Source organism: Mercenaria mercenaria, chromosome 9 (genome assembly GCF_021730395.1).
Source record: "Mercenaria mercenaria strain notata chromosome 9, MADL_Memer_1, whole genome shotgun sequence".
Lineage (NCBI taxonomy): Eukaryota > Metazoa > Mollusca > Bivalvia > Venerida > Veneridae > Mercenaria > Mercenaria mercenaria.
In genome coordinates, this window is record NC_069369.1 from 67203821 (window position 1) to 67224164 (window position 20344).

At 33.4% G+C, this 20344-nt stretch overlaps 1 protein-coding gene across 1 annotated transcript in view; it reads right to left on the reverse strand.

The window, feature by feature from the left end:
* The window catches only part of LOC123547338 (uncharacterized), a 126478-nt gene that overhangs the window by 89413 nt on the left and 16721 nt on the right, over window positions 1-20344 (reverse strand). Inside the window, exon 3 of the mRNA XM_045334358.2 lies at window positions 19078-19194. Within this exon, the coding sequence (XP_045190293.2) occupies window positions 19078-19194 (117 nt within the window). The remainder of the gene's footprint in view (window positions 1-19077; window positions 19195-20344) is intronic.

The window sequence follows — 20344 nt, forward strand, 5'->3', positions numbered from 1 at the left end:
CACTGCTGTTTAATTGTAAAGAAATCCTTCAAATCGAATGCTTTAGCGGCCCTATTGCCATTCACACTGTCCGCTCTTATATTTTGTTTGATTAAAGGATAAATGGTACTTTTCAGTGCATTGCACGGAAAACACGATACCTGTACTTATACAAATACAGGCGTAATAAATGCATTTATATAGAGTAGTAATTGACTATTTGCATAAGAGTGCAATTTTCGAACTTGTTGACAATTAGAATTGCGTTGGCGTAATTTTTTTTTATTTCTTTTCTTTATAACTTAATTATTATTGGGTGGATACTTGGTTCATAACGGTACAAGAATAAATTAAAACATGCAGATCTTCAGAATAAACATGTTGATTATTTGCTTCGAGGCTTTAGAAACTTTATTTGTCAATCAAATAAGGGTTGCAAGGGTTGCCCTTGGTTGAACAGGACCGCGTAGTCCTCGTGTATTGTTCGATATTGACTTTTAGATTATATATACACATATAATATTTAAAGTATCTCGTAACTACGGATATTTTTTTCTGATTTTATTAGAAATGATTGAAAACAGAACCTTTACAACAAAGTGCTTATAGGTGGTGCTTTCTGATGTGACAGTGAAAGTTGTAATGTCAGGCCAGCAACATTAAAAAACAACAACAACAAAAAAAAACGTTAAACAAACACATACATGTACAGTTAATTGCTATAAGTATTGTAATGGTAAGAAAAAATGTGTTTTTGCATTCTACGTCAAAAAAGTTTTACGTTTTGCAATGTTTATTATATACGCAAATTTTGTATTTAATCCACGATCGGGAATGCCACCAAATACGTGTCAAGCGCTCTCAAAATAATGCTCTGAGTTAAAACTTTGTTGCAAAAACCATATAATACTATTATTTTATTTTCAGATGTTAGTTATTCAGTTAAATGGGCGACAGGTCTTTGGAGGCTTGATTATTATGTTCAGAAAATTGCATATTTATTGAATGATGTTATACGGAAAACATAAAAACTGGGACATGTCAATTTTGTTGACGAGTATTGTAGATTTGCATATCAAAATTTACTTTTCTTCTCATTTCAGATGGAACACATACCAAAATCTATTTTTCTTCTTACTTCAGATGGAGCGTTCTATAGTAACAAAAGTTGGACATAACTTTGATTATGATTTATGGTTTGTAAATCCGACCTAGATATCGTGTATAAATGCGTTCCACACGAAACTCTAAAAGCAAAATAAAGGATGAATTCTGTCAAAATATTATAATTAACAAAATCAAAGTATTTTCTAAAGCATAGAAGCGTTAACTATTCCATATTCAAACATAGTTCTTTTATAGGCTTGAACAGAATAACCTAACGATATTTTAGCCTTTAACCTTTAGCCTGCTGCCGGCATGTGATTCTGCCTTTGCGACCAGTGCAGACCAAGATCAGACTGCACATCCGTGCAGATTGATCATGGTCTGCACTGTTCGCTATTCAGTCAGTAAATTTTCAGTGAATGCCCCTTCGAATAAAAAATGGTATTGCCCAAATTGAATGATAGACCAGTCAATTTTAGAAATTTAGCAGGGTAAAGGGTAATCATATTCCTGAATTCATATCTTGACTATCAAACACAGTGCTATAGATTTTCTTAGAGGTCTGCACTGAGACCAAGGTAATCTATGTTCTGTGTATGATCAAAGGCTGCTACCTAAGTTTCTTTACACTGAAGGTTTGTCACCACTAAATGGGATTTTTTTATTTTGTATACAATCCATTTATTTAGTGGCGTTATTTCAACATGTTCTAGCATATCAGGTTTTCAAAAACTTACATATTTCCGCATGCCATTGAAAAAAGTACAAAAGAAAAAAGGACTATTAGCTTTTATGTAAGAAAGTCACGCTTCATGAACTATTTTGTAACCCTATAAACGTACTCCTTTCCGCGTCTTTTAGTGTTCAAACTTCCTATGCAACCATTTTATTTAACAGTTTCAATGCCACTAAATCACGCTATTCTATATTTCATACAGAATCCACCTATTTGAAAATGTAAGTTCGGTATTTCTAGAATAGTTGATTTTTAGAGACTTACATTCCCATTAAGAATTTTATCTCAACTGTAGAAAAAATAAAAGAAAATGGGTTGCAAGCTTTTATGTAATAAAGTTACTCTTCATTAACTAAAACCCCTTAAATTAACTCTTTTTCTCTTCTTTCAGTGTCACTTTTCGAGACATAAAGGCCGTACGCAACCATTTTTATCTTCCGTGCGATAGAAGCAAGCATATTTAATTAGAATGCTATATATACATACAGAAGCGCACCAGAGTAAAAGAAAACAATATGTTACTGAAAAAGGGTAGGAGGAAAGGCAGAAAGAATGAGGACCCGTTATATTTGGATTGTTTGCGATTCACACTTTATTTGTAGGTGATCTGCCTGAACACTAGCCATACTTTTAATTGTATGGAACGATTTTCCCTGAGTCAGCTAAGATAAAGTCATGTCGAGGATTTTCTCGTACAAATATTTCTTAAATTACATTTTTATTAAGAATCTGTTCTTTATGTTTGTAAAATATGTAAAATAGGTAATTAATATTCAGTATCTCTTTAAATTACTTGACATACTGCATGCAGAAAAGTCGCTTTTAAAACTAGTGGTAAGTAATATTATCGTTATAGGTAATTAATATTCAATATCTCTTTAAATTACTAACATACTTGTATGCAGAAAAGTCGCTTTTAAAACTAGTGGAAAATAATATTATCGTTAGACTACAAATGTTAAATTTAATAGGAAATGAATAATATAGTAACAATTTGCGAAGTAATATTTTAGATTTATTAAAGCAAAAAAAAAAAAATGTGTTTCAAACAATTACACACTGTCACTTACTGTTAACAATAGCTTTTGAATAAAATGATATATAAACGAGATTTCATTTCATCTGCGTTGAAAACTTGAGATCTTACGATGTAAATTTTAATTGCGTTGATTTAATGAAGTACCTACGAAAATATTTATAAATTTCCAAACTATATGTGTCATTTTTGGTTGCAGCAAAGCATTTCATTACGAAAAGCAGATGCACAAATTTATTTTTATAATCCGACAAAATAATCAAATCATCGAGACGTCTGGTGGGGCGGGTTTTCTAGATTTATTTCCTGTTTTATGATTTTGTGCTTCAATGCCATTCGCTAATAGCTGAAGTGAAGGAGAGCATACTACTGAATTTAAATTTTGTCTTTTAAAAATGCCATGTCACTTGTAAAAAAATCTATTTTATAAATATATCAATGGAAAACTCTATCCCAAGAACAAGAAAAAAAAAGAGAAAATAACAAGAAACAGAGCATGCAAAATTAAATAAAAAGTAACTTCACTATGAAATTTAAACGTTCATCTCATTAACGTCATAGATATCGTACTTATAAATTTTGCGCTATTAATATATATACATCTGATCTTCTTAAATCAACTGCCAAAATACTAGAATATTACAAAAGTTTAAATCTGAAAAACTGAAAACAAATACGCATGCACCTCAAGTGAAAGATAAAGTTCAACCTCATATGGACCCGGAGTAAACGTTAAACGCTGGAATGCAGTGATGTAAGTCAAACGCATTCTGTATTATAAATGTAAAGAAGTACTAAATAAGGTAATCAAGCACCACTTTTCTAAAATGGACCTGTCTATGTGTTACAGCTCTCAGAAGATTGTTAATTTTATATAGAACATATAGCAAAATTATTTACTACTGTATACCCTAAAGCACAATTGGATCGAAATTCTCTATGTGTTATAAGCACAAAAAAAGAGAACTTGGGGGTGCGCGGGGGTGGGATGGGGTGGGGGGGACTTTGGGAATAAACTGCCTGACTAATAGTCTTGACCATAGCCAGAAAGCTTTGTTGTGTCACCATTGTGTTCTGTACGCAGAACCAACAACATAGATTTTTTGTCATTTAAAACTAAGGACTGAGAAAATTTAAATCTTGTCCCAGCCTGTTGTTGATAACCTTGATTTAAATGTTATTTCTGACTATGTGTAATACAAAATTTTGGATACCAGAAAAATGTACTTTTGTACATGCTGTGGTACAATAATTTTCAACACTGAGTTTGACCCATTTTTTTATCCATTTGTAAAATATCAATTGTTAGAAAGTCACGACACGATTATACCCATTTCTTTTCATGTCCAATTTCTATTCAAATTATCTGACATCTTTTGCGTATCTGATTTCAAATTGGTTATATTTAAATGTATTATTTTACAAATCTGTATGATCCAAGAGTCCTTAAAAACTAATAAATTTTCTCTTATTCGTTTAATAAACTGATAGCGACTAGGGGAAAACTCATATATATGAGCCGCTTCATGAGAAAACCAACATAGTGCGTTTGCGACCAGCATGGATCCAGACAAGCCTGCGCATCCATGCTGTTCGCTTTCAAAGCATATTGCAATTAGAGAAACCATTAGCTTACAGAATGGATCCTGGCCAGACTGTGCGGATGCGCAGGCTGGTCTGGATCCATGCTGGTCGCAAACGAACTAAGTATGTTGGTTTTCTCATGGTGCGGCTCATAATTGTTGTTTCTTGCTTAACGTTAATAATTGTATTGCATTGTTGTCCTTTTGGAAAATAAGTGAAACATTATGTTTAGATTACTGAAATCGTCTGTTACCTTAACTATACAATTGAAAGACTCCATTATACTCTGGCAACTATATCTGATACCGTAAATAATGACTTTTAATGAAAAGTGTCATTGATAACGTCTGTCATTTCAAGGTTTTTTATTTTCCCTTTTGTATCATTTAAAACCACCGATACTACTATTCATCATTGATGTAAAATTCTATTGTGGTCTGTGTGAAACTATCAATTTATAAGTCATTTTAATCATATTTAGAGCAATATTTAGAGCAATATCATATAGACAGTTAACAGTGATTTATTTCTAACATTTTAGATAACCGAACTGATAAAATTCCGTATTCAATTAGAGGTTCTAATGATATCTAAAAATCCGGTTGGTATAAATGTCTTCAGGTTGCACGATAAAATGAGTTTTCGTGCGATATAAGTTATTTCTGGAAAGAAAGGATCCAACTGGAAAAGTCCCATTCAAACAATGCAAATCCATTATAATGTATCTGATAGGTAAGCATTTATAAAGAATATAGACAGAAAACACACTGCCATGGGTACAGCACTGGAACGCGTTTTGAGACTTTGAATTGACGAACAGTGTAAGTTTAATAGTAAAGGTTTGTAAGTTAGTAAAAGTTATTCGCAATATTCTATCCTTTTTCTTGTGTATATGCATTACATATGTGTTGAGAGAGATTCAGTTTTATTTTCTCTGTACTCGGGAATAGATTTTTTATAATCTAACTTGCATATAAAACTATGGATAAGAATCGTGCTTCAAAAGTCACGAAAACTCTCTGCTATGTTAGTTTTAGAAGAGGGCATTTTATCAAATCGTCACGGAGAGCATAGGCCTCGCCCGAGGATCATACTCGCGATCCGTAGATCTGCGCTCTGCCCCTACTGAGCTAAGTGGGCGGTCTATATATGTGTCGAGGACACACTGGACGGTTACTAGGATGATTGCTAAGGTGTTTCAGAAATCTGTCGTACATGCAATGTCTGCAAAGTCACTATAAATTCACAGTTTTCTATTGACCCATACAACAAGAAACAATTAAGCAGTCCTATATTTTAACTGTAAAGAAATATTTTATAACAGTGAATTGACAGTTCTTTACGCCCCCACAATGACGCTCTTGGTTCATACTTGATTCAATGATAATAGTGCTTTTCAGTGCGTGTCCTTTTTATATAAATTCAGACGAGAAAAAATATATTCATTTCAAAGAGATAAATAGGGTATTTAATGATTGGTTGTAATTCAAGCTATTCAAAGTGTTATAACTGATACGTGATTTGTACTTGACAATATCTTATCAATATAAACTCCTGAATTTTCAATTACTACTTGTATGGTATACAAATGGTTTAATCGCGAAGAAGGAAAAGGCGCCTGGAAACATTGGTACAAAATAATTCCACATTTAGACAATATAGACGTTTACAGCAATATCATCCAGTAGTAATTATGAATCTGGTTTTCATTGGTTTTAGCGTGAACTGTGTGATTTGAATGATAATTAGCTATTATAAAGACTTATTTCCATTTTAACAAGCGTTTTTGTTCGTTTTAGAGTCACATTGGTTCAATTAAGATCTTATGGCGAACTTTTCCGGTACCTCTTGAAGGTGGAGGAAGACCCCAGTTGCCCATGCAGGCATTACTCCAGGTATGATTGGGTAGATCCACCGACATATCTTAAGCTAGTTGGTTGGATTCTGCACATGAATAATTCTACACCTAAGCAAGATGGCGAGGGCAACTTAATCTATGTTCTCTACGTGACATTGAACATTGCTCCGTTTTGTCCATTAACATCAATACAAAATATTCATTCTGTTTACCATGTTTACCCAAATGTTATGGGTGTTACACCAAGTTTTATACATATTCAGACCGAAACAGCTTAGAAAGAGCCCACAATTGCCTTTGACGTCAAAGATGATTATCCTTTTATACAATATGTAAATTTGCATTTAAGTAGATGCAAAAAATATTTTAATAAGCTTTTGATACATGCCAACTAACATGGAGAAATGTACATTCGCATTAACTTATTTAATAAAAAAAACAGCAACATAAAACGAGTTGGAAAAAAATATATTATGAATCTACGCGAGTGGGCGGTTAAACGGGATTAATTTTCTAATTTGCATTTATAAGCGTTAACACTGCGTGCGTTTCTGCTTAAAGGGGTATTGTAGCATCCTTAGCAAAGAAATTACGTTTTAGGTATATAATTTTTGTTGACAAATATAATTTATTTGCTATTCTTCATATTCAGCATACTGTCTTCTCCAACAGAGGGTGGGCATTAAATATGATTTATGGCATGTTTACTCGGCAAATAATAAGGAGATATTTTAAATTATTTCATTTGTGCATTATGCTGGATAAAAATGCAGAATGTAGCACAAATCAATATCTCCAAAATAGTTTTAAAGGTTGATGTTAATTTGATTACGTGATATATACGTGTGAGATGTGTTTCAGTAAGTTTGTATATATGAACGTATTGCGAAAGTCACTGCCACCATTTATACCAAGTATTAATTAACTACTTAAATCTGATACCCTAAAAATATTATTCAACATCGATGAAAAAAATCAGTATACCGGTTTAAGAAATTGTTTTCAAATGGAAGGTCTATTTAACAATAATATAGGTATTGTATAAGATAAAACTCTAAATTAGTACAGAATTATCGCAAAATTATTTCATTATCTGCCACCAAATAACATGTTCTTGGATAATATCTTATTCAAAGCTGCAAAAGCCATATTTCCTATCCAAAAATACTGACATTTGTATACATGCAATAGCAAAAAAAAATCAATTAAATATTTATCATCATTTTATCATAGTATGATAGTTTTCACGAAATATACAACTTATTGTATGTTTGAAAATCAATTAAGGTACATAGCTACCTATGATGCATTATGGATAGGTTTTCACATAATGAAAATCGTAGAAGAGCAAAGGAAAATAAAAAATCGAGGTGATATCGTAACACACGAAACAATAAGAGCCTGAAACTAATGGGTGAAATTAGAGTATAACCGATTGGGCAATTAGGGATTATTTAAACCATGAGGTGCTGGTGTAATAAGTCGGTTATTAGATCAGTTCCATCCATGCTAACAACCTGTCGTAAAATGAAATTAAAACAACGTGTTATATGATTATTTATGTTGTGACGTGAAATCTTCGCTTTTAAAAAAATTCTATGCTCTATTTATTTCCTTAATCCGTCGTCACCTATTTACATAGAACTCTTATACTAAGAGACTCTTATGAACAAAGACTAAAAAGAGAAAAGAATTAAAGGTGACGCGTACATATATTTCCTTCCAGGCGAAAATGAAATATACTATACAAATACGATCTATTTACTAAATGGGCGGACTTGTCAATTTGGAGGTCAGTAATGTTAAATTCAATAAAACGTAAACACAAATGAATGCCAATCCGAATTCATAAGCGGCGTTTCAATTGTAGACTTACGAGAGCTTTAAAACAAGTAAGTGTTATGGAAGGGAGAGGCAAGAGCTGGATAGAATATCTTGTTTTTAATCCTATATTTTCTTTAGGTTATATTTGCTCTCAAAGAAAAGTAATACTTCATAATTATGTATCCATGACAGCTGTTACCAGATATTGCTTCAAAATCCTAATGTTGAAATGTTACTGTTTAACTGTTGATAAAAAAAGAATGAAACGGTCATGCAGGCTGTCATAACTTACGGTACCTTAAAGCTGTATTTTCACGTTCTCCACCAGGCAACAACATTTTTTTTAAATATTTATATAGTTAATAGTAATTACATAAAAAAAACTGAATTTAAGTATCAATGAAAATGACGTATTTAGTTTGATAAATGCCTTTTAAAGAATAAAACATCATTGCTCTGCACAATGCCGGCCTAAAAAAGATGATAAGATCTCCTCTAAGTCTCATAGCCATAAATTATTTTTTAATGTTTTTTTTTCTGTTTATAATTTCAGTTAAATTTTCATACAATTGGGTTGGTTGAAGTTTTGTCACATTATTATAAGCTTTCTGCAGTTTAACATTTCAACCTGTTTTTTGGTTCCAACTCATCTTTCAGTAGATCACTATGCATTTTTCAGTTTGTTATATATAAAGATATTATCAGCAGTTAACGCGTTCGAACAAAGTGTGCATCGTTTTTTGAATGGATGCAGTTTTTTCTCTTATTGTGGGAATTTTATGAAAAGAGGATATTAATGTATAACTCCCATAAAAAGCAACAGATAGATATGATGATAGCCTAATCAAATTGAAAGTGAGAGAAAATTTCAACAAAATCAAGTTACCTTGACGAGAAGCAATGAAAAATATAATTAAAAAATAGATAAAAAGAAAAAAAAAAGAAGACATAAATGGTCATTTGATACAATCTGATGCACAATTAGCTGGTGTAACTTTAGAAAAGTTTATAGGATACTGTATGTAATTTGCTTGCATAGTTTATGATACGTATTGATTTTATATATTTACGCCTCAGCAAATAAAGGTATTTCTTCTTGCCAACAAAATACGTATTACAGCTAAAATAGATTTAATAGGTGAACTTTTACGTCATAGGCGATAACCGTTTTTTTTTTTTTTTTTTGTAACATGTGCCTTTCTGAACCGGACTATTTTGCTGTGACTACATACTTCAACCACACGGTCAATTAAAGGGCATAAAACTTTGTGTGAAGATTTTTAAAATTGTATAAGTGTTAATAAGTACTGTTTACTTTACATTGATCAGCGGTCTGCGAACTTCTTTTAAGAAATGTACCCAAATTTGGACAATTCCGCTTGATAAGCATTTCAAATTATGTTTTTCTGCAACTTCGTGTCAAAAATATTATACTCCCAAAATATTGCAAAAATAATGTGCACATTTTTATCATATATGCACAATGATGAAAACTTGTTGGTTTACATGTTCGTAAGTTACGTCTAAGTGTAATTTTTCATTCGAATGTATCATTGCTTAAGAATTAATATATCCCAAATAGTGACTAGTCGATAATAAAATCATTGTTTGGAGTTCAGATCCGAAGAATTATATCACGAGAACATACAAGCAATAATTTTATTCAAGAGAAAATCACTGTTTGAGATATATTACTTTCTAATACGATATCTAGGATCATTATCTACCAATCTGACTAAACTTGATCTTCTAAACGAAGATCTGAGAACGATCCATTCACAGTCGTCTTCTGTATATTTTGGATTTCCAATACATGTATTGCTATTTTTATTTTTGCAAATCTATTTTTATTTGAACCAATCGGACAACTTGTTCGAATGTCAAAGAGTAAGAAAAATTTGCAGTCAATCCAGGGCTCGAACCCGGGACCTCGCTTACAGAGCAAGTGCCCTACCAACTGAGCTAACCGGCTATCTGACATCTTTCGACATAAACCAAGGCTTTTTAAAGCTTGCAGAATGTTGTAAGTTAGCTTTTGATTGGCTAGCGGAAGGGTCGTCAGAACGAGGCTATCAATAGCTCGTTGTCAGATCCTATGCGTAGCGTAATAGGAGATGTACTTTAGTCAGATTGATTATCTACATCCTTGACGACATCCACCAAACATTTGCTTGTTTTGTGTAGTTTTCTTTTCAGCGGTGTTTGACGCTATAAAGGGCCCTTTTCTACTGCGAAAAAATGAATCGGATGTTCAGTACTGGCACACGTAAAGAGATCCGTTTTAAACTTCGCAATGGTTTAAAGGTATGTGTCGGTGGAGTTATTGCTGACAAAGGTGTGCAATTATTTCGTAATATTTCGAGGATATTTTATTATTGGAACCAAGCTGTATATACTCAGACTGCTAGAATTTTCTATAACAAAAGGAAGCAGATATTAAATATGGTTTATGTCTTTTAACACCCGATACTCTTTAGTATGGTGATAATGAAAGAAAATAAACTCATGATTTCAACTTAGTTTATGTTTAAAAAAGGGCAGTACCGGATCACTAATACCATTTTGTCAACAAGGTGTATTAAGTTCATAAATTCCTATTTTTATGAAATCTGATATTTATTAAATTGTCGTGTTTCAGTGAGACTTCATGTAACGTGTCAAAATCATTATATACTTTCTCTATATGGTCAACGGCCTGTCTATCTATGCTACATCGATAAACTGACAGTAAAAGTCAGCGGTATTTAATTAACTACATCCAGTCAACTGTTTGAAGCTCTGTTAACAATTTGTCGTCGCCAGTTAGAATCATTTGACAAACATGAGCTAGGTTTATATATTATATTCTATACCCGCGTAAGACGATACATTGTATTTATTTTCTCATAGTCATTTATGACACTTTTTGATGAATACCAACCATATTTACCGCAGTGTCTCTTATTATTAACGCGTAGTAAAATGAGCCGTGCCATGAGAAAACCGACATAGTGGGTTTGCGACCAGCATGGATCCAGACCAGCCTGCGCATCCGCGCAGTCTGGTCAGGCTCCATGCTGTTCGCTTTTAAAGCCTACTGGAATTGGAGAAACTGTTAGCGAACAGCATGGATCCTGACCAGACTGCGCGGATGCGCAGGCTGGTCTGGATCCTTGCTGGTCGCAAACCCACTATGTTGGTTTTCTCATGGCACGGCTCAAATCGTGATTTCTTTTTACCTGGTCGCACTACAAATGAACTAAGTAAACCTACATATAGTGAGAAACTGCATGGTTCCTGCCGGTATGAGGACAGTTTAGCCGGTCGATTTATCGTGTTTTACAACGTAGGAATACATCAAGTTATCAACAGTGACTGGATAAAACCATCAATATATTTATTAGGTAACCACTTTACTACGTCAAAAATCAAAGTAAAAACAAGATAAGTACATGTATATGAGCGCCACTGTGTGAAATCTTTGCTACCAGCAAGGATCCAGACAAGTGCACATGCATACTCAGCTTAAGCACTTGTATGCAACTGATACGTGGACAGTGTAGATCCAGCTCGGACTACATGGATGTACAGGCTTATCTGGATCAATACTGGTCGCAAAGCCCTAACGCTGGTTTTTGCACAGCGGTGCTCTCGTATAAATGGCAGTTTCAGTTGACGGCAAGATAAGTGATACATATATAAATAATATCTACGTCAGAAGTCGAGGGATGAAAAGCGAAAACAGTTACCAAATTTGAGACACAAACAGATAAAACATAATTCCTTTTCAGGAATAGCGATGAAGACGACTTGAAAATGTTTACTAAAATGCCAGAAATAAAACATTACTAGATCTATACATAATATTTGAGCCAGCAATCCATTGATCAAACTAAGAATACTACTTAGCAGCGAAGCAATTGACGTGAACCAACCAAGGAAATATGTCAAAATACAGTAGTAAACAGGAGTCCAAACGACTTCTTACGACACCTGACGACAATGAACAATACAAAACTTAGGCTACGTAAAAAACCATGCAAAGAGTCACACGGTTATTTTTCACTACCTCAATGAATAATGACCGGCGAAATATTTCATGCAGAGACGTTCATATTTTCTATTCGGTAATCAGCGATATACAGAAAACTCTTCCCTTGAAAGATATTTGTCAAATCATCTTAAGTGCAAAAAAGTAAAGAATTTCGATTGATTCACGACTGGGTAATAAATAGACTGTGCAAATACGATGTATTTGCCTAATGGGCGACCTTCCAGTGTTGTTATATTTTCTGGTCCTTCGGGACCATTGATTTCAACTCATTTAGATTTGAAGATTGAATACTGTTTAAGCCGGTGCTAGGGGGCGTGTGCAGTGTTGCTTTTTCCATTACTGCCCATGAACAGACTCAATCAAACCGAGTCTGCAATTTTCTCTATTTGCATTGTTCTCGGTGCTTCCGAGGGATCTACTTTCCAGATTTTATTTACTTCGCAACAGCGGATGTTAAGTGCTGTGTTGCGGCCGTAAAAAGTCGCCCCGACTTCATCTCAGTGTTGTTATATTTTCTGGTCCTTCGGGATCATTGATTTCAACTCATTTAGATTTGAAGATTGAATATTGCTTAAGCCGGTGCTAGGGGGCGTGGGCAGTGTTGCTTTTTTCATTACTGCCCATGAACAGACTCAATCAAACCGAGTCTGCAATTTTCACTATTTGCATTGTTCTCGGTGCTTCCGAGGGATCTACTTTCCAGATTTTATTTACTTCACAACAGCGGATGTTAAGTGCTGTGTGTCATCTCAGTGTTGTTATATTTTCTGGTCCTTCGGGATTATTGATTTCAACTCATTTAGATTTGAAGATTGAATACTGCTTAAGCTCAATCAAACCGAGTCTGCAATTTTCACTATTTGCCTTGTTCTCGGTGCTTCCGAGGGATCTGCTTTCCAGATTTTATTTCCAATTTAGAGGTTATTGCCACGTCTGTTTTATATAAAAAAAAATCCATTGGAATAAATCAGGGACAAATAATAAAGAAGACCGATGCAGATACTTAAAAATGTCCACAACGGAGCTCGAGCGGACTCATAGATCTACCAGAAATTAAAAAAAAAAAAAAGCCATTATAATGAATTTTGCATTTCCACAATATTTATGTGATGCATCATTGTACACATGTTCTTATATTTGTGATATAAAATAAAATGCATATTTTTTGAAGCCGCGTTTCTTTATTTATCCTGTCACTTGCCGTTTATCTTTCTTGATATAGATCTACCGTCAGTTGACACGTGACCAGTGATATACGGTCAGTTTATCATGTGACCTTATGATAGATATTGTTGTCATAAGAAATTTTGCATTGAAACCATCACCACTGTGTTGGAAATGTCCGAATTAAGAAAATGAGTGGTCAAATAATGAGCTTTTATTCAAAAACGAAGAAGTTATTGCGATTTTGTCGGTGATTACGTCATTAAAACGGTTGTCGCACACTTATTTTTGTAAAATAAATTGCCAAATATCGGAAAATGAAGTCATGACAAGATAAATAGAATAATAGGCTAGAGTCTAAGATGGAGAAAGTTTATCTTGCTCGGCTCCGGACGTTATCAGGTTCGCCTTCGGCTCACCCGATAACCTCCTCCACCTCGCCAGATAAACTTTCTCATCTACGGCAATAACCTATTATTCTCTATCTATCGGAAAAAAACAATATGAAAATGCTTATGAAAATAACCATGAAAATGGCAACGAAATATATGAATAAGGTAAAATTGCATGAAGTGGGTCAAACAGAAAAAAGATTTAACAAGAAAGAGAAAAACTGATGTCCGTTTTTATACTCAACATATATTATTCGTATTTCACCAGTCGCCTCGTGTGGGGTCCTTGAAGATTGCTTACGAATTTGTGCAAACTATCAAAGTAGATCTACATCATAACTAATTTTTGAGCTGAAAAAAAATCATGTAGATCTATCAGAAAGGGTAATTATAATACAGGTTGTGTCATTTTGGAAAGACAGGAATGCACCAAAAAAACAATATCATATACAGTCGAAACTCGGTATCTCAAACTCGCTTACCTCGAAATTCCTCTTAAATCGAAGAAATTTCCAGGTCCCGTCAAATGCCTTCTTTATATAATTATTATGTAATTCGACTCCGGTTACGTCAAAATTTGACTTACCGAGACTCCGGATGTGTCGAAAGGGATTTTCAGTCCCGTCAATAAATATCAAGTGCTTTGTAAACTCGGTAAGTCGAAGTTGGGAAAACATGCGATAAAATTCCACACATGTCATTGTGAAGGTGGTTTATTTTTAACACATGTCCATGTTTATTGCCTAACCAGAGAGCAGTGATGCCGACATATCAAAGATGCAGCGATTATCAAAGTGAGATAATGTCATTCTGCCATAATGATAATTGTTTGATTTAAACATTAGATTTCTTAATCAACTGTCATTTGTTTTTGAGACGTTATGAAAACTGCTTTTGATTTAAACTAATGAATTAATTAGTTTGAACAGGTGAGATCTTTAATAAGTATTAATTAGAGATAATCGCGATGAGAATGTATAAAAAAATAACTTCACTCGTTCAAAATCAGATCGAAATGCTGTCAATCCGCCGGGAGAGAAACGTGGTATAAAAAAGGAAACATTTGATGTAAGTATCATTTTTTATCTTTCGAAAAACTGAAAACTTTAATAGACACAAACTGTACGTGAACTTGTACGCGTAAAGTGCCGACAGCGTATCCACGGCATCAATGAAACATTTTTATTAGATTTTTTCGCTATTAAACCAATTTTTTCTCAATATTTCGTCTATATTCGCCCCTCTTTATAACTCGAATTTCGGTTATCTCGAAATAAAAAGCATGGTCCCTTAAAATTCGAGATACCGAGTTTCGACTGTGTATATATATATATGAATGTTACTTTGTCACCAGGATGTCTTTAGACCCAGGTGGATGCACTGGAGTGAAGACCTTTGTATCATAAAAAGGGATCAGAGAAATGTATATTTCTTGCATGCAGACCCGAGAGACATCAAAATAAAGTCATGTTTTCAGTACAGTTTAAGCTTAAAAATTGCAGGTGCATAAAGAAAATCTATCATGCACAAGTTGGTCATCATACAGAAACACACCAACACAAAAATGTTTTATTCTTTTGATCCGTGTCGTTGAATAAAATTTGTTTTCACTTGTACACATAGACTGAGTCCAAATCACGTCATTATATGAAACTAAATTTCCGTACTATAAACCGATATGTTATTGAAAATATGTCATAATCATCAAGGTTTATGTTATAAATTGATTTTTACGAGAAAAGGGAACATCAACGTTCAATATATGCATATTAAAAAAGAAAATTATAAAATATCTTGCATGTATAGAGGAGCAGAGATGAAAATGATTTCAAAATGTATATAAAAGAGTAAAAATTGCGTGAATAAGAAGGACTTGCTTTTTTCCTTGTGATATTCTACACATATTATGCAGACAAACTATGTACATCATTAAACATTTTAGTCCTATAAGTCACTGAATTTGTCCTTTTAAACAAAAATGTATGATATGATGTTCAGTCATCAAATGTATATTTCAAATTTTACGATTCTCAATTCTCGTTTCCGATACCGTCAAAACTTGAGAAGTGTAATGTAAGAAATGTGAAATTCATTCACCATTTTTCACTTCTCATTTCTATATATTTCACAATTTGTAATGAATAAAAGTAGTATCGCAATGAAATAACACTTGTACGAAAACCCGGTCGTGACTACACGGCTCACTATTCCCATTGCCTATTTCTACGGAAGCCTGTATGGGGCACCCTGATGATGGGATGATGTCGTCTCTTTCTCATTTCTTAAAGATATAGAAATATTGAAAAGAATGTTCTGTATATTTCCCGTGCCAGTTCAGTCAATAAAAAGCTATGTTGTAGTCGTTGATACGGTCACCTAAAAAATACACCTACGCAAAAAAACTCCTGTCGTTTGGTGATCTCTATCTGGCAAAAGAATCTTTTTAATTTCACATAATTATGCAAAAAAAAAATTTCGGAGCTAAGTAAAAATGCACTCGAATTACCATATCAATAGACACAACGCCATAAGCATAAAGTTGCATTTGATAAATGAGTTATAAAGAATAGAGGATCATTGCACGGTACTGTAAATAGGGAAGATGACCTAATATAAAGTTATTTAAGGAATATACAGGTTTACACTTGTTTAATTTATTTTACATACAGTTTTAACTGTTGCAAACTGTAATAGGTAACTAATACCAACTTTCTTCACTCACATAATTACTGATTTTCCACATATAAAAGGGTTAGTAAGCATGATGTCACATGCGTGTTTTTGCTCATGTAAACATTACGCCCTGTTTTATTCATTTTCATAATGTTTATTTCACTGAAATAAGCAAAATGTTCAGTAGAATAAACTGGCATTAACGATCAAAAGCTGGCATTTCTAAAGCTAGCCTGAAATAAATTGACCTTTTGTTGACCATACAACGTATTTATTCTTTTAATTAAATGCTAAATGCCAGCAATTTTGATACAGTAAAACTTACAATCCATATATCAATATAATAAAATGACACAACAAATAATATTTTATACTGCTGAGAAAACAGAAAACAATACCAGAGCATCTATATAATCAGATAGAATGCCGTTATATGCACAGGTCGAGTCCTGGGTCATTATTCTAAGCTGAATTTTATACAAAGGCGCAAATCAAAGTTTGAGGAAAGGAACGAGGGCATTTTTATTATTTTGGAACAGGACAAAATTGATTTATAAAATTAAATGCGAAATATTAGATACGTAGATTTTATTGATATATATCAACATGGCAAACCGTGTCCTCAACAAAAGCTCAAAAGATGTCTGAAGGAGCCATCAACTAATAAATGTATAAGAATTCTCTTTAGAAATTTCTTTTCTTTACTGGCGTTTTTTGAAATAAAAATATATTGTAAATGATATTTGAATAAACGTTGAAAACAAACCGTGACGTTTCGAAGCAGGTTTAACAGTGATGGCATTTATATTGAGGTAAGTAAAGGAACGTAAAGTGATTACAGATTTTCGCAACTTTACGAAAATGCGCAGTTTCATCTTGAATCTATATGTCATAAAGGAAAGTAATCTTTAAAATATCATCCTTTAATCTCTTCTATGTACAAAACAAAATGACGTGACGTGATTACCAATTGCAAAACATTGATTAAAATACTTTTAAGAAATCTAGGTTTTAAGCCAAATAAGCAACTGACTTAGAACAAAGGCAAGCATAGAGGTAACAACAGCCTTCTCCGAGGTACAGGATCGTCACAGTACTGGTATTCTAGTTCAATTAGACCAATTAAGATGAACATCGGCTGGTAAAAGAAGACATGCAGACGACCAGATGGAAAAGAGAGCTTGGACTGACTTGGGGCCAGATATATTAAACGTAGTCAACAGACAGAGACTGTGTTCCTTAGTGAAGGATTAAGTTTAGTAAGTAAGTATAACCACTTAAGTTCTGATATACATATATTTGAATTCGCCATGCCAGCCAACCAATATCCGTAAGAGATATGTATGTTAGAAATATAAAATGTACTCTCCTGAGATATGAATAGATGCTTTTATTAAATGTCATAGCACAAACACACTCATTCTGATATATGCATTTCGTGACTTTATTACTCAATATTTACTAGAACCAGATGCTTGCCCGAGTATATACAAAAATACACAGAAAGCAGACAAAATAATACTGTCAAAAGGTGGATCGAACGATTGAAAGAGAGATATAAGTGATTCTTTTTTTAAATTTTGATCTTATGTGGAAACATAATTCTGTATCTATCTATCTATCTATCTATCTATCTATCTGCGCGATCTATTTATATTGAAAAGTAAAACTTTTTTGATTATGGCCCCATGTGGTTCTGGGACGATCCGTGTATGAAAAGAATTGGAACCACTGCCTTACCCTTGCATGATCGTAAGAGGCGACTAATAGAGTCTTAACACTTGGTTTTGCAGTAACTCTGTGATTCCAGCAGGTATGCAAATTTTGATTCCATACCTCATGTTTATATTCGATGTAAATGAGATGTGGAACCAAAATTTGTAGTCCTGTTTGGCGCCATATAACCTATACTGTGTTGGTGCGCCGTAAAACCCAAATAAATAAATAAATATTTTTGATTATGTACATAGATTATAATTAATATAGGAAAGGTTAAATTTTGTCTTTTTATATTAAAAAATCGAAGTTGTTTGGTTAAAATAGGAACAGATAATAGGATGTGCCCCAAGGTGTCCTTCATCCGTGATCCGGTTACGCTAGTGTAGGCCCATTTGAATATTTTGCATGGCAATAGGAACAGGTAGTAGGATGTGTCCCAAGTTGTCCTACATCCGTGATCCGGTTAGACTTGTGTAGGCGCATTTGAATATTTTGCTTGGCAATGATGAGCATTTTAATAACAGTAATTAAAATCTGAATAAATATTATTTGTATTTTAAATAGCAATAAATTTTGCATGCATTTAGTGTCATTAAAACCACCCAAAACAGCATTAATGCGCATATGCGTCAATTCATGCGTACACGTCTCCAGTAATTGCAATAGAAAATTGTTTACTTTTAAGTAATACGTAAAGAGGAGTTTTAAGAAAGTTTATCCTCATACAAGATGGGTTAGAAGTGATTTCATTATTTAATACTATATTGCATACAAAGTCTATAAGTTAACTAAAATGCTATCATGATATAACAACTGTGAAATCTGTCATGAGATCTGTGGTGTGTGCGTGAATGTGTGCGCCTATGCATGTGTATATGTGTGTGTGTGTGTGTGTGTGTCCACGCGTTCGCGCATGTAGATGTGCATTCGTGCATGTGTCCGCATCTTTTACAAGAATTGTAAAACACTTACCCATGCATGCTCTTTTTGTGCATACGACCTGGCCATTGTCGCACCCGCAATCATTACAACCGTCCTCAGATTTAAAAGAGTCGCCGTGTTCGTATTCCTTATCTCCATATTCACATGCTGAAATAGTAGGGCATCATTTCTTTGACGAGATATATTGATGATAGCTACATTTGTACCGTTTAAGAAAGGGAAACAAAGAGGCGTTCGATTGGGTGTATACAAAAAAGTGCTTTATAGAATTAAATGCAATTGCAAACAATACAAACGAAAACAAATACACATTCAACACAAACAAAAATGCATTCCACATTAACAAAAAAATGCATTCCACATTAACAAAAAAATGCATTCCACATTAACAAAAATCCTGAATGTAAAACATATAGATAAAACAAGACAAACATACGTACATATTTACAAGTATTTAAGTGAACCTAGGATAAAATACTGTTTTGCCCTGTTTTATGGACAAAAATGTATCGGTCAGTTAACGAACTGTTAAATTTTATAAGTGCACCTGATAAATTTAAAGGTCTGGTAAGTGAAATGTGTATTTCAAGCAATATATACGTTGTGTAGTTCAGACTGTGTTGTCGACTTTGGCCTATATGTTGTGGACATTAGACTGTATGTTGTGTATTTTGAATCTCTACATAAAAGAAAAACAATGTGATAACATATTTATATTTTTTTTATATTCATTTATTTATTTATTTGAGTTTCATCCATTTACATTTTATACACATATACATGTCTATCAAATCTTGTCATGAAAGTTGTAACCAGATACTGTCTACCCACTCCATCGACAAAAAAAATAATTGCAAATCATAACTAACACTTTCTTATAAACATGCGTTTGAGCAAACATGTCTGCCACAGAGAAATAATTCAGACTTATTGCCGTTAACTTTTTAAAATAATTTAATTTCATCGGGCATCAAGCGTGAGAATATTCAGGTCTTATCAGTCTTACAAAACAGCACTTGAAAAACTTTAAATATATGAATTTGACATATATAGATTTTGTGAAATAAAAGCGGATCAAAAATGAAAGAAACTTACGATGAATAAAAAGATTATTAACGGAAGGCAATTTTTCAAAACAAATCCATTTGTGTCGCGAGTTTGCCAATAATGGAAGTGACGTTTTAATCGATTAGATGCATGTTGCTCAACAAACAGGTCACGGACTCGAGCCCGCTAGAGGTAATAAACCTTGTTTCTTTGAAGGAAGTCGATTGTAATATTTTTCATCTGGAGACGG